An 18,792-nucleotide genomic window follows, 5' to 3' on the forward strand; every position below is an offset into this window, starting at 1 on the left:
TGTTAGTTACTATACATAGGTATGCCATACAGTCTCTATATTATCCTGAGCAAGATTTGGAGCTTTGTATCTGATTCTGTTTTGAATGTCATTAATTGGTTGGGTGTTCCGTGACATTGGCCAAGCTCTGCTGAATGCACGAGACCAGACACTGCTAAGTTAAACTTTGACAGGAAAATAATTTAAACTAAATACAGAGACAAATAATAGATAGTGAGGGAGCCTTTAATAATAATAATTTGCTAGCCACCAACATTTCGTGTAAATCTTGGAATAATTTTGAAAGTGTTAATGTTTATATGAGGTCAGATTTTCCCGAGGCCAGGTTTGTTTCTAGAAGTATGCTGACGATATTAACTATTTCTTTCTTTTTACTTCTCACACAGGGCAGGTAAACTACCTCGGATCCAGTCACCAACTATGGCATGTCTTTGTAGTGCTGATGTTGTATTGGTGGCATCAATCTTTGATGCACGTTATGCTGTACAGACACAACCAGCCCTGTCCTGACCATGTAGAGAATTTATGAAGGTAGGCATGGTATCCTGGTGATTATGAGGAAAGAAGAGAGAGAGAGACTTTCACCCAGTTGTAGTGCCATCAATTGGTAGTTTTCAGAGAGCAGTGGTCCTTGACCTATGCAGTTGGTGCCACCTTTTTCAACCTGTAGTATTTCACCATTCTGGTCAGTGTAGAATAGCGATTCATCCCTCCAGCAAGGACAGTATTCAGCATAAACCATGCTGAAAAGGGGAGAGTTCATATAATTTTTTAGTGTGATGCTTTATGAAAACACACTTCTGTTTCTCACCAAAAAGATTGGATCTGTGGTGATTCTTGTCTCTTAGCCTTCTCCAATATTAATTTATCATTTTTAATAGTGCCTGCTGGTGAGGCTGTAGTCCTCCATTCTGAGCTGAATGTTAGATGTTGTTTACTCAATAAATTTCTTGGCTACCTGCTGACATGCATGATAAATGCATATACCTAGCACTTCTGATTTTAGATTTTAAGTGAAGAATACCAATAAAACACCCCTGATGCAAAAAAAAAAAAAAAATTAAAAGTTTATTGGATAAACATCAGAAAAAGCACTATATCCCCTAATATTCTCCTCTCTCCCATGCCTTGTCTTGTATTCTTCACTGAGAGCTTGCATTTTGCTGATGACCTGTAAGTGACAAAAGCATGCATGTATGATTCCACGGAAAAAGGTACCCCTCAAAGAAAAAAAGATCTACTTTTTCTTTTTTTCCCCCTCAGCACTCCCTCTGCATCGTTGAAGCTTCATCTCTGTGGACCTCAAGGTTGGCATCCTGTGTGCTTTGGAAGCTGTACCCACAAAATATTTGAGTTAAACTTTTGAAGCTGCCTCTCCATTTTTTGTTAATGTTGGCGTGCTCAGGTATTTTGAGTGAAGCTGTATTTCAGGTTTCCAGCTTTTCATCTCTGCTATGCTACATGGAACCATGGAGGAACTTTTGAACTTTTTTTCACAGTTCATCCAGATTTTGCTCCTATATGAAATGGAAATGACAAAACGTCATATTTCATATGTGCTTGCAGTTGACTTGGACACAGTTGTCAAATTTCTAGTAAAGGGATTTGGTGCACTGTAAAGAAAAGACTGGCCTGAAACAATTTAGGGCCCCAGTTATACTATTATTGGAAATGGCTGAATCATGCCAAGGTGTGCTGCTAATGGGGGGCCCCTTAACTTGCTGGAGGTCGTTTACGGACCTTGAGATTGCAGCTGTGCAAGCTGTCAAACTTCCAGCAGGTTTCTTGGGTTATTTTTGATAATGTAAGTTTCTAAAATATTTAGAAAATATCTTTCTCCATGCTGGATCATTAGCTAGTACATTCATTATTTGTCAACTTGTAAAAGCCCCAGACAATGTGGAAAGAGTCAGTTGTCTGCTTTCTGAAATGACTCATTTTAGACTGTGACTGAGCTGTTTCAGCAAACCTTCAGAGGTTTACCGTTTAACCTGTTTAAGGTCCTGGTGCCATAATCCCTTCTGTTCCCTCCCACAGTCTGGAGTTCCAGGGGGTTTAGGTCCATTGCAGTTCTGAACTGGAGCATCCTAACATTAACACCATACTGGTTTGTAAAGATAGAGGCACCTTGTTGTGTTTATTTTCAGCATTATACAGTGTACCTGTTTACAGAATGAGCAGCCTACTGAACCAGACTGGTCTTACTACAAATTTTGAAGGTCAGGTGTGGCTGAACTTAGAGCAGACGTGATATTTGCAGGCTTGGGCAGGGCTTTCATACATGAGAGGTCTGGTACAGTACCAACCAAATGATAACGCAATGGTGAGATCTCCTGGTTTGAATACTAGACTTTAACTAGCATTTTCCTTAGAAAAAGCATAAGGTAGTGTTTGAAGGCCTTGATGAGCAAAACAACTTAGGAGAGATCTCAAAAGCTTACTGGTGTCTGTTGTTTCAATAGTTCATTAGGTGTTAGAAAACGTGCGTATAGAAGAGGATACAGTTCTAATTATTTTTTTTTTATTCTCTCCTCTCAGTAAAGCCCTGCACTGCACTGAGAAGCTCAGATGTCATTGTTTTTAGGCTTGCAAAGATTTGTGAGCTGCAGCTTTAGTGATTTGTATATCAGCATACAATCAGCTTAAAAGCTGAAAGTTAGACCATGTTGCTATCTGTGCTCAGGTACCACCACGCTGTGCCAGATCATGTCTGATGACCGTTTCTAAGCAGAGGAGGGATGTGCCAGATGTGACCTCTACACTGGACTATGAAAATAACTGTGATTTGCAGTTAGCAAAAACAGCAAAGCTTGCTGTATAGACTTGAATGTGTATAACATTCTCTATAGTTTATTAAAAAAAAAAAAAAAAGTTGGGTGGTCTATGCAAACAGTATAACATATCAGTATTTACCAGTCACAAGGCTGATTGTACATTAGTGAGGTGGTTGAATGTTAATTTTTCTTGTAGTAATATGTGTTATACTGTTGGCGCTGTTTAGAATTTTCTTTTCTGGCTGGTGCTCGCCACTTGCTGAGGTCAGTGATGTGGGTGTGTGCTCTCTTCTTTTAAGAGCCAATGTGTTCAGAACACCTTGTTTAATGTATAAGCCCACATGAACTCTGTTTAGCTGTATTCATCAAAAACAAGTTTTGAAACAAAAAGGCAAGTGTTATTCATTTGGTGTTGTCTTCTCTCCAGAGCATGGAGTAAAAAATTGGATTTGGGTACTATAGAGAAAACTGACTCCCTTCTTCACCCCTAACTTCCTCACTTAGCATCTAAATAAGCCTTTATTTTCACTCTGATACTGCTTGGAGCATAAACAGGGGCCTGAGGCATTTGCTTTCCATATCATAAGACAGGTACAGAGACTTGGGAGCAAACTGGGATGGATCTCAGTCACACTCAGTGCATTCCATTAAGTTAATTTGACAGTCTGCAAGGCTATTTTTATCCATATTTGAGGCTGCAAAATGCCAGTTTAGAAAGGAGGTACTAGGAGTCAGATTCATTTTCTTTGTTTTTACAAGTTTCAAGTTTTCCTTTTCCTGCTTCTGAGTTGCTGTTCAGTTTGTCATTTGCTTTCATGACCACTTCAAAATGCTCTACTTCTGAAAATTTGCAAGATCTAGAGAGCTTATTGCATACCTATATCCCAAAAGTAGATCTTAAAATGATGAACATTTTTATGAAATATATGTAGGGAAAATGCGTAGTGTTAAAAATGAAACATTTGAAGTGTAAGATGACAAAGGCCACAAATCTTATTACTTAATGTGACTGCATAGCATTGTAAGGGTGGAAAAAGTATTGTGCTGGAGGGTCATGTTGGGAGCCCAGTCTAAATAGGGGGGTCAGGGATGAGAGCAATAAAGGAGTAGGTAAGTCATCCCTTCCATGCCAGCAGTCTGAAGCATAGGGCTGTCATATACACAGAGCATCCCCCATAACCCCAACATCTGGCCCAGTGGGCTGGCAGCAGCAGCATCACTTCCGGGGCCACACTTGCTCTGAGCTGGAAGTGACATCTGTGTGAATCACAGACTGGGATCTAGCTCAACTTGGCAGCCCACATAAAAGTCACTCTTGAGCTCTCCTTTGCCCGTCTTTGGTTTACAGTGTGTACCCTTTAAATACTAGTGAAAGGGACTCATCCGCTTCTGGAAAGAAACTTACACTCGGATTTGTGCCTCCTATTCCAGATGGTGGTGGTGATGGTGATATAGGGAAACTAATGTTTATTTGATGTTGGGAGAAGTCATACCTCATTCTTGGACAGGTCTTTGCTGTTGCAGCATGACATGTGCTGTGAAGAATTTAGCTAATGCTACTAACAGTAAAGAGCTGGAAGAGTATAAATGTATTTAGGAGAATTCTAAATCATGGCCTGTGTTGCTTCTCCTCTATCCCCTTTCCCACATTGTGCCTCTAAAGGAAAATGCTTAAAGAATAGGCCCTGAGAAGGGCATGTGATGTGTCCATAATTTTGGTATATTGTATGCCTTGCAACAGAGATGCAGTGAAAGCATTAATATGCTTTCCCAGTGGCTCCCATATACCTCAAAAAAAGAAAAACAAAGTAGTATTGATGAACAATGTGGAAATGGCAGCAAAAATTTGGGAGGGAAGTTAAAATGTAGCCCACCCTACAAAACCTTTTTCCCGTTGAACAAAAGACTAACCAAAGAGACTGATATGGAGCATTCTGGTAGCCATGCTAGTCCTAAATTTTTGACCTTATTAAAAAAAGGAGACTTGTTGGATTTTAAAAACTATGTACATTGTCTTTAAATAATTCTGCTTGGTTCCAAACAAAAATAATCAAAGCCTGCAAAGAATTCAAACAATTGATAGAATGGATGCCTAATTTTCTCTAGAGGAGAAATGAAGGAAAAATGCATTTTGTCTTAAATATTGTTTTCTTCGAGAAGTTTTTATTATAGATTAAGATGTTTTCACTGTAATGTGTTTCATATACATTATTTTATATAGTTTTTGTGTTTGAGAGTTGGGAAAGCAATTGATTTTGAAGGGGGAGGAGGAGAAAAAAAAAACAGATGGGACTGGAAGACAAATGTGTTCTGTATGACAGTAAAACAGTAGTTTTCTGCTCTGTGTGACTAACTCATTGCACTCATGCTTGTGGTAGATTCCTGCCCAGTATTAGTTCCTCACCGCTACTATATTTTATAATGGTTTAATTTATTACCAAGCAAGGTTCTAACCAGAAGAAGGGGGAACAGTGAAATGCTTCTGGTGGTGATGGTAGGACTCTTGAAATTCAAATGACATATTTGGGAATGCTGCTGATCATGATTGCATACCCTGTCCCCATAGTGTAAGGTTTTGGTAGAAACAAGCTTGATTTCTTGATCTGCCGAAGTAACAGCAACAAAAATTTGCACTACTTGAAGACTAGCTTCAATCCTGGGAATGTGAACATGGGATAAATCCTGCTGTTATAAACCTGTGCTAAAGGTTTGGTGTGTTTTCTTTAGTAAGACTTTTTTTTTTTTTTGGGGGGGGGGGGGGGGGGTTGTTTGTTTTTGTTTTGTTTTGCACCACTCTGAGTCCAAATACTGGCATTTTCAATTTTAGGATAAATATATAATATCATTATTACAATTTTATGTTAATGTCACACAAATGTATGGATTCTGAATAAAATGAGCTTTTTTTGAAATAGGTGTGTAAAGTGATGTCAGTTTTTTGGGCATGGTGGGAGGTGGGGAGGACAGTAAGTGTGATACACCCTGCAACTCTGTTGCTGGTAGGTGAAAATTGCCACTTTCTTAAGGATTTGCTTCATTTCTTTGATGGTATGAATAAACATGTCAATAAAGGTGTTTCGGTTGATGTGTGTCTAGATTTTCAGAACGTTTTTGACAAAGTTCCTTAGGAGAAACTCCTGAGAAAATTAAAAATTCATGGTATAGGAGGCAGTGATCTGGTGTTGATTAGAAATTGGTTATTAGACAGAAAACATAGGGTAGGGTTAAATGGCCATTTTTATGAATGGAGGAGTGCCACAGGGATCTGTACTGAGACCGGTGCTATTTAACATATTTATAAATGTTCTGGAATGCGGAACGACAAGTGAGGTGATTAAATTTGCAGATTACACAAAACTATTCAAGTTGTCAAAACACATGTAGACTGTGAACAATTACAGGACTACCTTAGGAAACGAAGACTGGGCATCCAAACGGCAGATGAGATTTAATGTGGACAAATGCAGAGTGATGCACATTGAGAAGAATAATCAGAATCATAGTTACCTGATACTAGGTCCATCTTAGGAGTTAATACCCAAAAAGAACTGGGTGTCATTGTAGATAATATGCTGAAATCGTATGCCCTGTGTGCAGTGGCGGCCAAAAAAGCCAACATGATGCTAGGAATTATTAGGAAAGGGATGCAAAATAAGGCCAAGAATATATAATGCCTCTGTATCACTCCATGGTGCAACCTTACCTTAAGTATTATGTTCAGTTCTGGTCGCTGTATCTCAAAAAAGATAGTGGAATTAGAAAAGTTTCAAAGAAGGGAAATGGGACTTGATATACCGCTTTCTGAGGTTTTTGCAACTACATTCAAAGCGGTTTACATATATTCAGGTACTTACCTTATTTTGTACCAGGGGCAAGGGAGGGTTAAGTGATTTGCCCAGAGTCACAAAGAGCTGCAGTGGGAATCGAACTCGGTTCCCCAGGATCAAAGTCCACTGCACTAACCACTAGGCTACTGCAGTGACCAAATTGATAAAGGGGATGGAACTCCCATATGAGAAAAGCTAAAGGGGTTAGGGCTGTTCAGCTTGGAAAAGAGATGGCTTGGGTTCACACTTTCAAATAGTACAAAGACTAGGGGACACTCAATGAAATTACATGGAAATACTTTTAAATCAAATAGGAGGAAATATTTTTTCACTCAATAGTTAAACTCTGGAACTCGCTGCCGGAGGATGTGGTAATAGCAGTTATAGCTGGGTTTTTAAAAGGCTTGGACAAGTTCCTGGAGGAAAAGTCCATAGTCTGCTATTGAGATAGACATGGGGAAGCCACTGCTTTCCCTGAGTTTGGTAGCATGGAATGCTGCTCTTATTTGGGATTCTGTCGGGTACTTGTGATCTGGATTGGCCACTGCTGGAAGTAGGATACTGGGCTAGATGGACCATTGGTCCGACCCAGTATGGGTATTCTTATGTGCTTATGACATTTGTGGCTTGTCTGCCTTTGATGTGGCAACAAGAGTTTTGTTTGCTAATCAGACACCTACTATCTGCAACGTCCTTCCATCATGTGCCCAGTTGCTCAAGCATCTTACTGTTAGTGCAGCAGATTCATCTGTTGTTGCTGGCATCAGTGAGCATTTCTAACTCTTAATTGACACTTATTTTCCTGTTCATCCACTACACAGTGTTGATGCTCTTCTATACCCACATCTTAAAGACCATCCATTTATCTTCCTAGATGATGTAAAACACAGGCTACCAAATCTTTGAGAATGTTCCACCAAAACCGGATCAAAATGAAATTCTCAAGCCCATCAACATCGACAACTCAAGATTCTCTGAGGACAAGCAGGCTGCTTGTTCTCACGACTGGGTGATGTCCATGGCAGCCCCCTCCAACCGGAAAAAAGTCTCGCGGGAGGTCCCACGTGCGGGGCACGCCCACCGCGCATGCGCGGCCATCTTCCCGCCCGTGCGCGACCACTCCCGCTCAGTTTTTCATTTTCCGCGCTTGGAGAGAGACTGCTTTGCATCCCTTTCCATTGTCAGCCCCGGAAACCGGTAGCGCTTGTTCGCTTTTTCTTTGTTTTGTGGCGCCGTTCGTGCCTTCTTTCTTTTCTTCTTTAAAAAAAGTCCTTTTCGTAGTTTTAGCATCTTAGTTTGTTTCGCCACCATCGCGGCCTCCCTCTTGGTGACCTTTTTTCCCGCTACCATCGCCGATTTTGACCTCGCCGCCGCGATTTTTCCGTTGATGACATCGAGGATACCCAGCGGCTTCAAAAAGTGTGGTTGGTGCAGCCGGCAGATCTCGCTTTCCGACACCCACGCTTGGTGCCTTCAGTGCCTCGGGCCTGAGCATAATCCCAAAGCGTGTAACTTGTGTCTCGGCTTGAAGAAGCGGACACAGGTAGCGAGGCAAGCTCAACGGGATCGGAATTTTGGAGCTTGCGCCGGCCCTTCGGCGTCGACGTCGGCAGCATTGGCACTGGTGGTGTCGACTTCGGCTCCGGACATGGCATCGATCTCAGGAGTACAGGTACCACCGACCCGACGACCTTCTTTCGCTGGGAGCAGTGAGCAGCCGAGTGGGCCTCCATCTGCCTCGGCAGCTCCTTCTGTACAGGGCCATTGGGACCGACCCCTTTTGGACCCGACCCCGAGGAGGCATGTGGATTCCACGTCCTCCTCGTCGATACCGCAGAGCGCCGATGATGTGCATCGAAAGAAGTTAGCTAAGAAGCATCGTCATCAGTCGCCCCCTTCACACCGTACCGGGAGCTCCGGGGTGGCGAGAGAGTTGGCACCCAAGAAGTGTCGACGCCGGGAGGACCGCTCCCCCTCCATCCAGGAGGTGTAGATGCATAGGTCGTCGGGCAGTCCGGTACTGTCCCTGGCCTCGTGCAGATTTGAGCACCGGCACTAGCCCCTCAGCCTTTCCCGACAGAGGCTCTGGACGAGCGCCTCTGAGCCATTCTTCCAAGTATCCTGGAAGGGCTGCTGCGCCAGTCCATACCGGTGCCGGGGGTGCTTGTGCCCTCAGCACCATTGACAGAAGCACCGGCTGGCTCTGGCCCTGTGATGCGGTCGTTGACACCGGTGCCACTTGCGGCATCGGTCTCGGCCGTCACTCAGGTGGAGTTGACGTCAATGGAGGGAGCTTTGTCCCCGCCGGTGCGGGAATCCACCTCTCGATGCCATCATAGAGGACCTGGTTCCTCTGAGTTGAGACGGGCCCGGTTTCGGACAGAAGTCAGAGAACTCATGTCCGACACCGAGGAGGCGGCCTCGTGGGAGGAGGAGGAGGACCCCAGGTATTTCTCGTCCAAGGAGTCCTGTGGTCTTCCCTCTGACCCCACTCCTTCACCGGAAAGGAAACTCTCTCCACCTGAGAGCCTTTCCTTCGCCTCTTTTGTGAGGGACATGTCAGTGAGCATTCTCTTTCCTGTGGTTACGGTGGATGAGCCGAGGGCTGAGATGCTCGAAGTCATTGACTATCCATCACCACCTAGAGAGTCTTCCACAGTTCCGCTGCACAATGTCCTAAAGGAGACACTGCTGCGGAACTGGCTGAAGCCTTTATCTAATCCCACCATCCCGAAGAAAGCGGAGTCCCATTATAGAGTCCACACAGACTCGGAGTTGATGAGGACTCAGTTGCCACACGACTCTGCGGTCATGGATTCTGCTCTCAAGAGAGCCAAGAGTTCGAGAGATACCGCCTCGGCGCCCCCAGGGCGTGAGTCTCGCACTCTGGACTCATTTGGGAGGAAGGCTTATCATTCCTCCATGCTCGTGACCAAGATCCAGTCTTACCAGCTCTACACGAGCATTCACATGCGGAATAATGTGCGACAACTGGCGGGCTTGGTTGACAAGCTCCCGCTGGAGCAGGCCAGGCCTTTTCAGGAGGTGGACAGGCAGCTGAAGGCGTGTCGCAAATTCCTGTCCAGGGCTATTTATGACACTTGTAATGTTGCATCCAGGGCCGCTGCCCAAGGTATAGTGATGCGCAGACTCTCATGGCTGCGCGCCTCTGACCTGGACAATCGGACCCAGCAGCAGCTGGCGGATGTCCCTTGCCGGGAGGATAATATTTTTGGTGAGAAGGTCGAGCAGCTGGTCGAACAGCTTCACCAGCGGGAAACCGCCTTCGACAACCTCTCCCACCAGGCGCCTTCAGCACCTACCTCTTCAGGTAGGCGATTTTTCAGAGGAAAGAAGACTGCTTCTTACGCTTACTCCAAGCATAGGTATAATCCTCCTTCCCGACAGCCTTCCCAGGCTCAGCCCCAGCGCGCTTGTTCGCGTCAACAGCGTGCGACCAAGCAGGCCCCTGCGCCTTCCCAGCAAAAGCCAGGGGATGGTCTTTTGACTGGATCCACGGGAGCGTACCCACCATACAAGTGCCAGTGCTGGACGACCTACCGGTCGGGGGGAGGTTAAAATTTTTTCACCAAAGGTGGCCTCTCATAACCTCCGACCAGTGGGTTCTCCAAATAGTGCGGTGCGGGTACGCCCTCAAGTTGACCTCCACTCTGCCAAATTGTCCGCTGGGAGCTCAGTCCTTCAGCACCCACCACAGGCAGGTACTTGAAGAGGAACTCTCTGCCCTTCTCCGCCAATGCGGTCGAGCCTGTACCACCAGGGCAAGAAGGGCTGGGATTCTATTCCAGGTACTTCCTTGTGGAAAAGAAAACAGTGGGGATGCGTCGCATCCTAGACCTGAACAAATATCTGGCCCGAGAAAAATTCAGGATGCTTTCCTTGGGCACCCTTCTCCCCATGATTCAGAAAGACGATTGGCTATGCTCCCTGGATTTAAAGGACGCCTATACTCACATCCCGATACTGTCAGCTCACAGACAGTATCTGCGATTCCGTCTGGGGACGCAGCATTTCCAGTATTGTGTGCTGCCCTTTGGGCTCGCCTCCACGCCACGGGTGTTCACGAAGTGCGTAGTGGTGGTGGCGGCGTCGCTACGCAAGCTGAGGGTGCATGTGCTCCCTTATCTCGACGATTGGCTGGTGAAGAGCATCTCGGAGGCAGGAGCTCTACAGTTCATGCAGAGGACTATTCAACTTCTGGAGCTACTGGGGTTTGTGATAAACTACCCAAGGTCCCATGTACGCCCAAGTCCAGTCACTCGAATTCATTGGAGCCCTGCTGAATTCATAGATGGCTCATGCCTATCTCCCTGAGGCGAGTGCACAGACTCTCCTGTCCCTCGCCTCCTGGGCTAGAGCGTCCCAGCAGATCACAGCTCGGCAGATGTTGAGACTCCTGGGCCATAAGGCTTTTACCGTCCATGTGACCCCCATGGCATGTCTTCACATGAGACCAGCTCAATGGACCCTAGCTTCCCAGTGGTACCAGGCCACGGGGAATCTAGAAGATGCAATCCGACTGCCCGCCTTTTTTCGCACTTCACTGGTGGACGATTCACTCCAATTTGATCTTCGGACGCCCATTCCAAATTCCTCAGCCACAAAAAGTGCTGACCACGGATGCATCTCTCCTCGGGTGGGGAGCCCATGTCGATGGCTTCACACTCAAGGACGGTGGTCCCTCCAGGAATCTGGTCTGCAGATCAACCTCCTGGAGTTGAGAGCGGTATGGAACGCGCTGAAGGCTTTCAGAGATCGGCTGTCCTTTCAAGTGATCCAAATTCGGACAGACAACCAGGTTGCGATGTACTAAATCAACAAGCAGGGGGGCACCAGATCTCGCCCCCTGTGTCAGATAGCCGTCGGGATGTGGCACTGGGCTCGCCAGCATGGCATGCTTCTCTAAGCCACGTACCTGGCAGGTGTAAACAACTGTCTGGCCGACAGATTGAGCAGAATCATGCAACCGCACGAATGGTCGCTCAATTCGAGTGTGGTACGCAAGATCTTCCGGGAGTGGGGCACCCCCTCGGTGGATCTTTTCGCCACACAGACCAATCACAAACTGCCTCAGTTCTTTTCTAGGCTTCAGGCCCACGACAGACTAGCGTCGGATGCCTTCCTCCTGCATTGGGGGAGTGGACTTCTGTACGCGTATCCTCCCATACCTTTGGTGGGGAAGACTTTGCTGAAACTCAAGCAAGACCGTGGCACCATGATTCTGATTGTGCCCTTTTGGCCCTGTCAGATCTGGTTCCCTCTTCTTCTGGAGTTGTCCTCTGAAGAACCGTGGAGATTGGAGTGTTTTCCAACCCTCATCACTCAGAACGAGGGGGTGCTTCTGCACCTCAACCTCCAGTCTCTGGCTCTCACGGCCTGGATGTTGAGGGCGTAGATTTCGCTGCCTTGGGTCTGCCTGAGAGTGTCTCCCGAGTCTTGCTTGCTTCCAGGAAAGATTCCACTAAGAAGAGTTACTTCTTCAAGTGGAGGAGGTTCGTCATCTGGTTGTCACAGCAAGGCCCTAGAACCTCGCTCTTGTCCTGCACAGACCCTGCTTGAATACCTTCTACACTTATCGGAGTCTGGTCTCAAAACCAATTCAGTAAGGAATCACCTTAGTGCGATTAGTGCTTACCATTATGGTGTAGAGGGTAAGCCTATCTCTGGACAGCCTTTAGTCATTTGGTTCATGAGAGGTTTGCTTTTGTCAAAGCCCCCTGTCAAGCCTCCTACAGTGTCATGGGATCTCAACGTCGTCCTCACCCAGCTGATGAAACCTCCTTTTGAGCCACTGGCTTCTTGCCATCTGAAGTACTTGACTTGGAAGGTCATTTTCTTGATGGCAGTCACTTCAGCTCGGAGGGTCAGTGAGCTTCAAGCCTTGGTAGCCCATGCTCCCTATACCAAATTTCATCATAACAGAGTAGTCCTCTGTGCTCACCCTAAGTTCCTGCCAAAGGTGGTGTTGGAGTTCCATCTGAACCAGTCAGTTGTCTTGCCAACATTCTTTCCCTGTCCACATACCTGCCCTGCTGAACATCAGTTGCACACATTGGACTGCAAAAGAGCATTGGCCTTGTACCTGGAGCGGACAAGCTCACACAGACAGTCCACCCAATTGTTTGTTTCTTTTGACCCCAATAGAAAGGGGTCGCAGTCGGGAAACCCACCATCTCCAATTGGCTTGCAGATTGCATTTCCTTCACTTATGCCCAGGCTGGGCTGACTCTGTAGGGTCATGTCACGGCTCACAGTGTTAGAGCCATGGCGGCGTCAGTGGCCCACTTGAAGTCAGCCACTATTGAAGAGATTTGGAAGGCTGCGACGTGGTCTTCAGTCCACACATTCACATCTCATTACTGCCTCCAGCAGGATACCCGATGCGACAGTCGGTTTGGGCAGTCAGTGCTGCAGAATCTGTTCGGGGTTTAGAATCCAACTCCACCCCCCTAGGCCCAGTTTTGTTCTGTTCAGGCTGCACTCTCAGTTGTTCTTCGTAGGTCAATTTCTGTTATGTCCTCGCCGTTGCGAGGCCCAATTGACCCTCTTTGTTGTTTTGAGTGAGCCTGGGAGCTAGGGATACCCCAGTCGTGAGAACAAGCAGCCTGCTTGTTCTCGGAGAAAGCGAATGATACATACCTGTAGCAGGTGTTCTCCAAGGACAGCAGGCTGATTGTTCTCACCTACCCTCCCTCCTCCCCTTTCGAGTTGTTCTAATTTTACTTAGCTTTTTACTTAACTGAGCAGGAGCGGTCGCGCACGAGCGGGAAGATGGCTGCGCATGCACGGTGGGCGTGCCCCGCGCGCGGGACCTCCCGCAATACTTTTTTCCGGTTGGAGGGGGCTGCCGTGGACGTCACCCAGTCGTGAGAACAATCAGCCTGCTGTCCTCGGAGAACACCTGCTACAGGTATGTATCATTCGCTTCCTTTACAATCCACATTGCCAAAAATCATCACTTCTGTGGAAGAGTGCCCCTCCAAAAGAATGAAAATAGATGTTGGCAGTTTTCTGAGCAACTTTATGGAACAATGCCTCCTCTGAAGACTATTGTTAACGAATTGGACAGTTATTTATGTTCAAGTGCTGCAGATGATGATGGTTTTTTGTTTTTTTTGAAAAACAAGCAAAAGTGCTGGGCAAAACTTGCATGGGAGACTCTGTGCATTCCTTTTACCAGCACTACTACTGAGAGGATGTTTTCTATTGCAGAAAAGACTGCGGAAGACAGGAGAGCTAGACTGAATCCTATTTGTCCAAAGATAAAAAAAAATCATAACGGTGCTTCATAAGTCATATTTCTGTCCTGCTAGGGTTGTATTTTGTTTCCCTGGACATTTTAACAGGGTGGATTAGGGTTTCTTAGAGTAATAGAAGTTAGATATTGTTGGAGTTGGAAGGGTGGAGGATGGCGGTGGGGGGGAGGGGGGAGGTTGCTTTAGTTGCTCATTATTGTTTTCTATTTGTGATTTATAAACAAAAGTACAGAATATTGTTCCTTATACTTTAATAAAAAGATTTAAATATTAATTGGTAAGCGTTGAGGATAGTAAAGATGTGGATGGATCCTGCGGGGGTGGGGATGGGGATAAACTATGTCCCGATGCCATTCTATAGTCAGCTTGTCTAAGATTTAACCAGTGTTTTAGAACAGAATCTGCCAACATAGAGCCTGTTCTAAAATATGTGAGAAATGGACATTTATGTATAGGGGTTGTGCAGCATAAACATCCATTTTAGAAAAATAAACATATAAAAAATTGATGGGTTCAAAGCCCGTACATTAACCGGTTATATTTGCAATCATGTAAAAAAAACAAAAAACAACCCAGTTATTACCCTGCCAAAGTGATTGGTTTGTTTTGCCAGTTTGGCATTTGAGATGACAAAAACCACAGGGGATTAAGGGGGACCCCCATCTTTCCAGTAGCATGCTGCTCAATAGCAGCTGTTTCCCAAATCCTAAACGTGCTTTGTAGCAGGTGTAACTCCTGATATTGATTTTTAGCACATAGACATATAGGGGCCCTTTTACAAAGGTGCGGTAGGGCACGCCAAATTGGCCCTACTGCCGGGTAGCGCGGGAGCCTGGTGGTAGTTCTGAAGTTGGCCACCGAGAACCCCATGCAATGTATTACAATGAGCTTATTAGCATTCTAACAAGCATTCTGGGGGATGCACAGCTCCAGAGAGTCTAGTTTTACTGAGCAAATTTTATGGCAGCTCTGGAGCTGTCTAAGAGGAGGGAAGCACAAGAACGCAGCTGCAAAGGCTGCCTGCTTATGCTCCCTACCTCTCCCCTCCCGGTGACCCTCCCCCCCCCCCCCAACGACCTCATTGAAACAATTCCCTGGTGCTTCTGTGGACCCTCAGCTTCCTGACTCCCCCCAAAACACCTGTTGGACTCTGAAACCCTGCCCCCCACAACAAAATCACACCCTGAAACAATTCTCTGGTGGACCACAGCCCCCCCCCAAATAATTCCCTGGTGGACCTGGGACACCCCCTGCACCCCAGCAGAGATCTACTCTTGCGGTCTATTGACCTCCTCCCCTGCCTGTACCTTAAAAACATTGGAAGGCAGGAGCAGATCAGTCAAGGAATTATCAGAAAGTGTTGCTAGTATTTGAACATTATCTGCATAAGCATATGGAATGAGGCCTAAGAACTGTATATGATCAAGAAATGGTGTTAAAAAATGTTATAAAGTGTGGGGGCTAATATTGAGCCCAGAGGTACCCCACCATATAAGAGCCAAAATCTTAATTTTGCCAATGGACAATAAATGACCTCTCACGCAAATACAAAGTAAACCATGCAAGAGCAGACTGAGTGAGTCCCAAGGAAGCTAGATTTCCAAGAAGAAGATCATTATAAGATCAAACGCCGCTGTTAAGTGTAAAGAAATAGAGAAAACACATAAAAGAGCAGTTTCAGTACTATGTGAGCGACAAAATTCCATCTGGTGGGGATGAAGGAGTTGATGACAGTCAATATGATCCATAAGTTGATGTAGCAACACATTTTCTGCCAATTTCAAAACAAAAACTGAAGGGCCTGAAGCTGGATCTTGAATTCTTTCCATAATTTTGGAAAACAACCTTGTGTAAAAGATGCAGTTAGTAACAGGTGAAGAAAAGGAAGAAAAATAGTTGAGTAGAAGGAAAAGGATCGTGTGGTGCTGTAGTGGAATGTAAACTATTCATTATAGTTGACAGCGATAGAATTGATGGAGGAACAAAGGAATAGAAAATAGTATTAGCACAAACAGGATCCAGCAAAGGAGCTTTAATTGGAGGCAATGTCATATGAAGAGCCTCGATCTTATGAGTAAAATGAAAAGCCAAATCCTCAGCTGTTAAAGAGGAATCAGCCAGTGCAATTAATGAATGATCAGAATACAAAACTTCATATATCTTACTTGAATTAGGGACCTGAATAATTTGATCAGAGTAATAATTAATGCTTTACTCTATCTATAGCAGTCTTATAATGCACCACAAGGGATTTATATCTAACAGACATCTGAACTGTTTGCAACTGCCTCCAAGTACATTCAAGTTGTCTCAACTGATGTTTGAGAAGAAGATCAGAAGCAAAACAATGTTCTCGAGTCTGAGCATGAGTTGGAACCAATCAAGATTTCACAAGTACCAGAAAATCATATACAGTACGAAGCTCAGTATCCCAAGCTATTGCTTGTGCATCAATTGGAATTTGTGTGAATAACGTAGGGTCTAACAAAAGATGAGCAGCTTATCCATTTGTTGAGAGATTCCAACAATCCTGATATTAAGAGGACTTATGAGGATCTAGAGAACAAGATGAACAGGAAGCAATAATCTGACATAGTAGCAGATAGTGGTCTGTCAAAAGGGAGTGGAATTGGAGACGTACCAGAAACTGTCACCACTGACGATGGAGAATAAAGTAATGCATCTAATACATTTTAAGCCTTATGAGTGGAAGATGTATTCACCAAATGTAGAGAGGACAAAAACGTCTGAAAATTCATAGTGTATGTTGAAATGAGATCTTCAAAGTGGAGCTAATTGTAATGGGGTCAGTAATTTTGACTGTACCTCCGGCATCAGCAGCACTGCCAAGAGACAGACCCAGGCCTGAGGCAGGGCTGCCACAGCCGCTGCTCCCCACTAGCCCTGGGTGTCAGTATCGGTTGTCTTACAACCAACAGTTTGGTTAGCTCAGCGGTGTGTTGTATCCTGAAACTGTTTGTTATATTACCTTCTGGAACTTTCTAGTTTATAATTTCAGATGGAGGGAAGATGGCATTGTGGTAAGACATGCTGGAAGTCACTCTCTGAATTTTTAATTTCTCACACTAATATTTTACTGATACTACTTCTTCATGCTGAATCAAAGGGGAAAGACTCAGCCTGCTGGGTCTTGACTCCCACCTTTACTTAGCGAATGTTTCCAGCTACATGCAGGCTCTAGGAATGGGCGCATCAACTGCACCAGATCAGAGGAGAAGCCCAGTTCTTAGGGGTGAAGTGTCACTTAGCCCTGCTGGCCCTGAGCTTCCTCCATACCAGTGGGTAAAGCCAGAGAGAGAAATGAGCCTAGCTATGAAAGCAGCGTTGGGTGCAGTTGGAGACAGTCTTCCCTCGGTGTCTTTCCAAGAAGCTGGATTACCAACTCCTGTGTCTTCTGCGATAACTTGGATTATGGAGGAGTGCAGACTGTTCAGGAGGTGAGGTCTATAGCCCCTCTTCTTGTTAAGCCATCTGTGATTACATTGGAGACCTTTGGTTTGCCTTGGAGTCCTTGTATATTGTCCGCTCAGGGACCTTTCCTCTAGTTCAACAGAACTCTGCTAAATTGCAGAAGTTGGAGGAAGAGCATTCTGTCTCTAAAACAAAAATTCAGGCTTTGAGATTTCAAATACAGCAATTGAGACAACAACAAACTGCTTTATTGCAAGAAAAAAATGGTATTACATCATAAGACGGAAGATTTTGATAATTTTACTAGGCACTTGAATTTGTGCATATTGAATTTTGCCCAAATAGGGCTAAGTTCTATTTATATGGCGCCAGAAAAATCTGTGCAGAAAAAAAAATACATCTAGGTGTATTCTGTAAAGTACGCCTACATTTTATAGAATAGGCTTAAATTTCCACACGTTATATGGAATATGCTGAGCGCCTCTCTACTTGAGCAAATTTGCTTGTGGCCATTGATGTCATGTTTACGTGGCGTAATCCCAACACCTAAATTAGGTGCAGAGCGGATGTATTCTATAACAATCTGCATAGATTATAGAAATGCCCATGCCATGCCCATGACCACACTCCCTTTTCAACTATGCGACTTAGAATGTAGGCAACCACATTATAGAATACACTTAGTGAATTGTGCACATAAATCTTAATGCCAATTAGTGCTCATGATTTCTTGTTAATGTCCAATTAACAGCGCTGATTAGCTAGTTAAACAATTAAATTATGCACATTGTTATAGATTTCTGTGTGGAAGTTAAGGCGCCATATATAGACTCCCGTGGATAATGACTATTAAAGCTAAGGATCTGTTTTACAGGTTCTTAAAAGAAACATTTCAGTATGGATACACTACTCTCCTCCCTTTACATAAACTATTATGTCCCTGGAGTAGTGCAGAAGCAATTATCTACTAAGGATGAAACCTCTGTTGCTGAGGTGTCTTCCTGCCCAGTTAAAACATGGTGAGTAGGTCATTCCCAGATTTCCAACTGTATTTAACCACATAGTGCAGCTGAAAATCCAGTGTGATGGCTGTAACATTTACTGGGCAGTGCTAGGACATTCCAGGGTGGAGTTGGGAACAGGGGCATAGCTACGGGTGGGCCTGGGCCCACCCAATTTTGCCTTGGGCCCACCCAGAAACATCCATTTCTCACCCTCTCCCACCCCTGCCGCGGCGCTTACTATTGGCGCTGCCTGGCAGCAACTCACAGACGTGGCGTCCTGCTCCAGGGCTTTCTCTCTGCCGTGTCCCTGTGTAAACAGAAGTTGCATCAGTGCGGCGGAGGGCGGGCTCTGGAGCGGGACACCACGTCTACAAAGTGCAAGGCAGGGGTGGGAGAGAGGATCGCTGCCAAAACGACGCCGACGCCGGTATCCATGTAGCGGTAATGATGAAGTAATGACGGTAGGGCTTGCGGCAAT

The 18,792-nt window shown here is 45.3% G+C and overlaps 1 protein-coding gene across 1 annotated transcript in view; it reads left to right on the plus strand.

Annotated features, from left to right (window-relative positions):
• PAQR3 (progestin and adipoQ receptor family member 3) overlaps positions 1 to 5,633 on the plus strand; it is a 42,454-nt gene extending 36,821 nt beyond the window's left edge. The window contains exons 7-8 of the mRNA XM_030190555.1: positions 387 to 531; positions 1,264 to 5,633. Of these exons, the coding sequence (XP_030046415.1) occupies positions 387 to 529 (143 nt within the window). The 3' untranslated portion in view covers positions 530 to 531; positions 1,264 to 5,633. The remainder of the gene's footprint in view (positions 1 to 386; positions 532 to 1,263) is intronic.
• Positions 5,634 to 18,792: the final 13,159 nt, after the last annotated feature.

Source organism: Microcaecilia unicolor, chromosome 2, assembly GCF_901765095.1.
Source record: "Microcaecilia unicolor chromosome 2, aMicUni1.1, whole genome shotgun sequence".
NCBI lineage: Eukaryota > Metazoa > Chordata > Amphibia > Gymnophiona > Siphonopidae > Microcaecilia > Microcaecilia unicolor.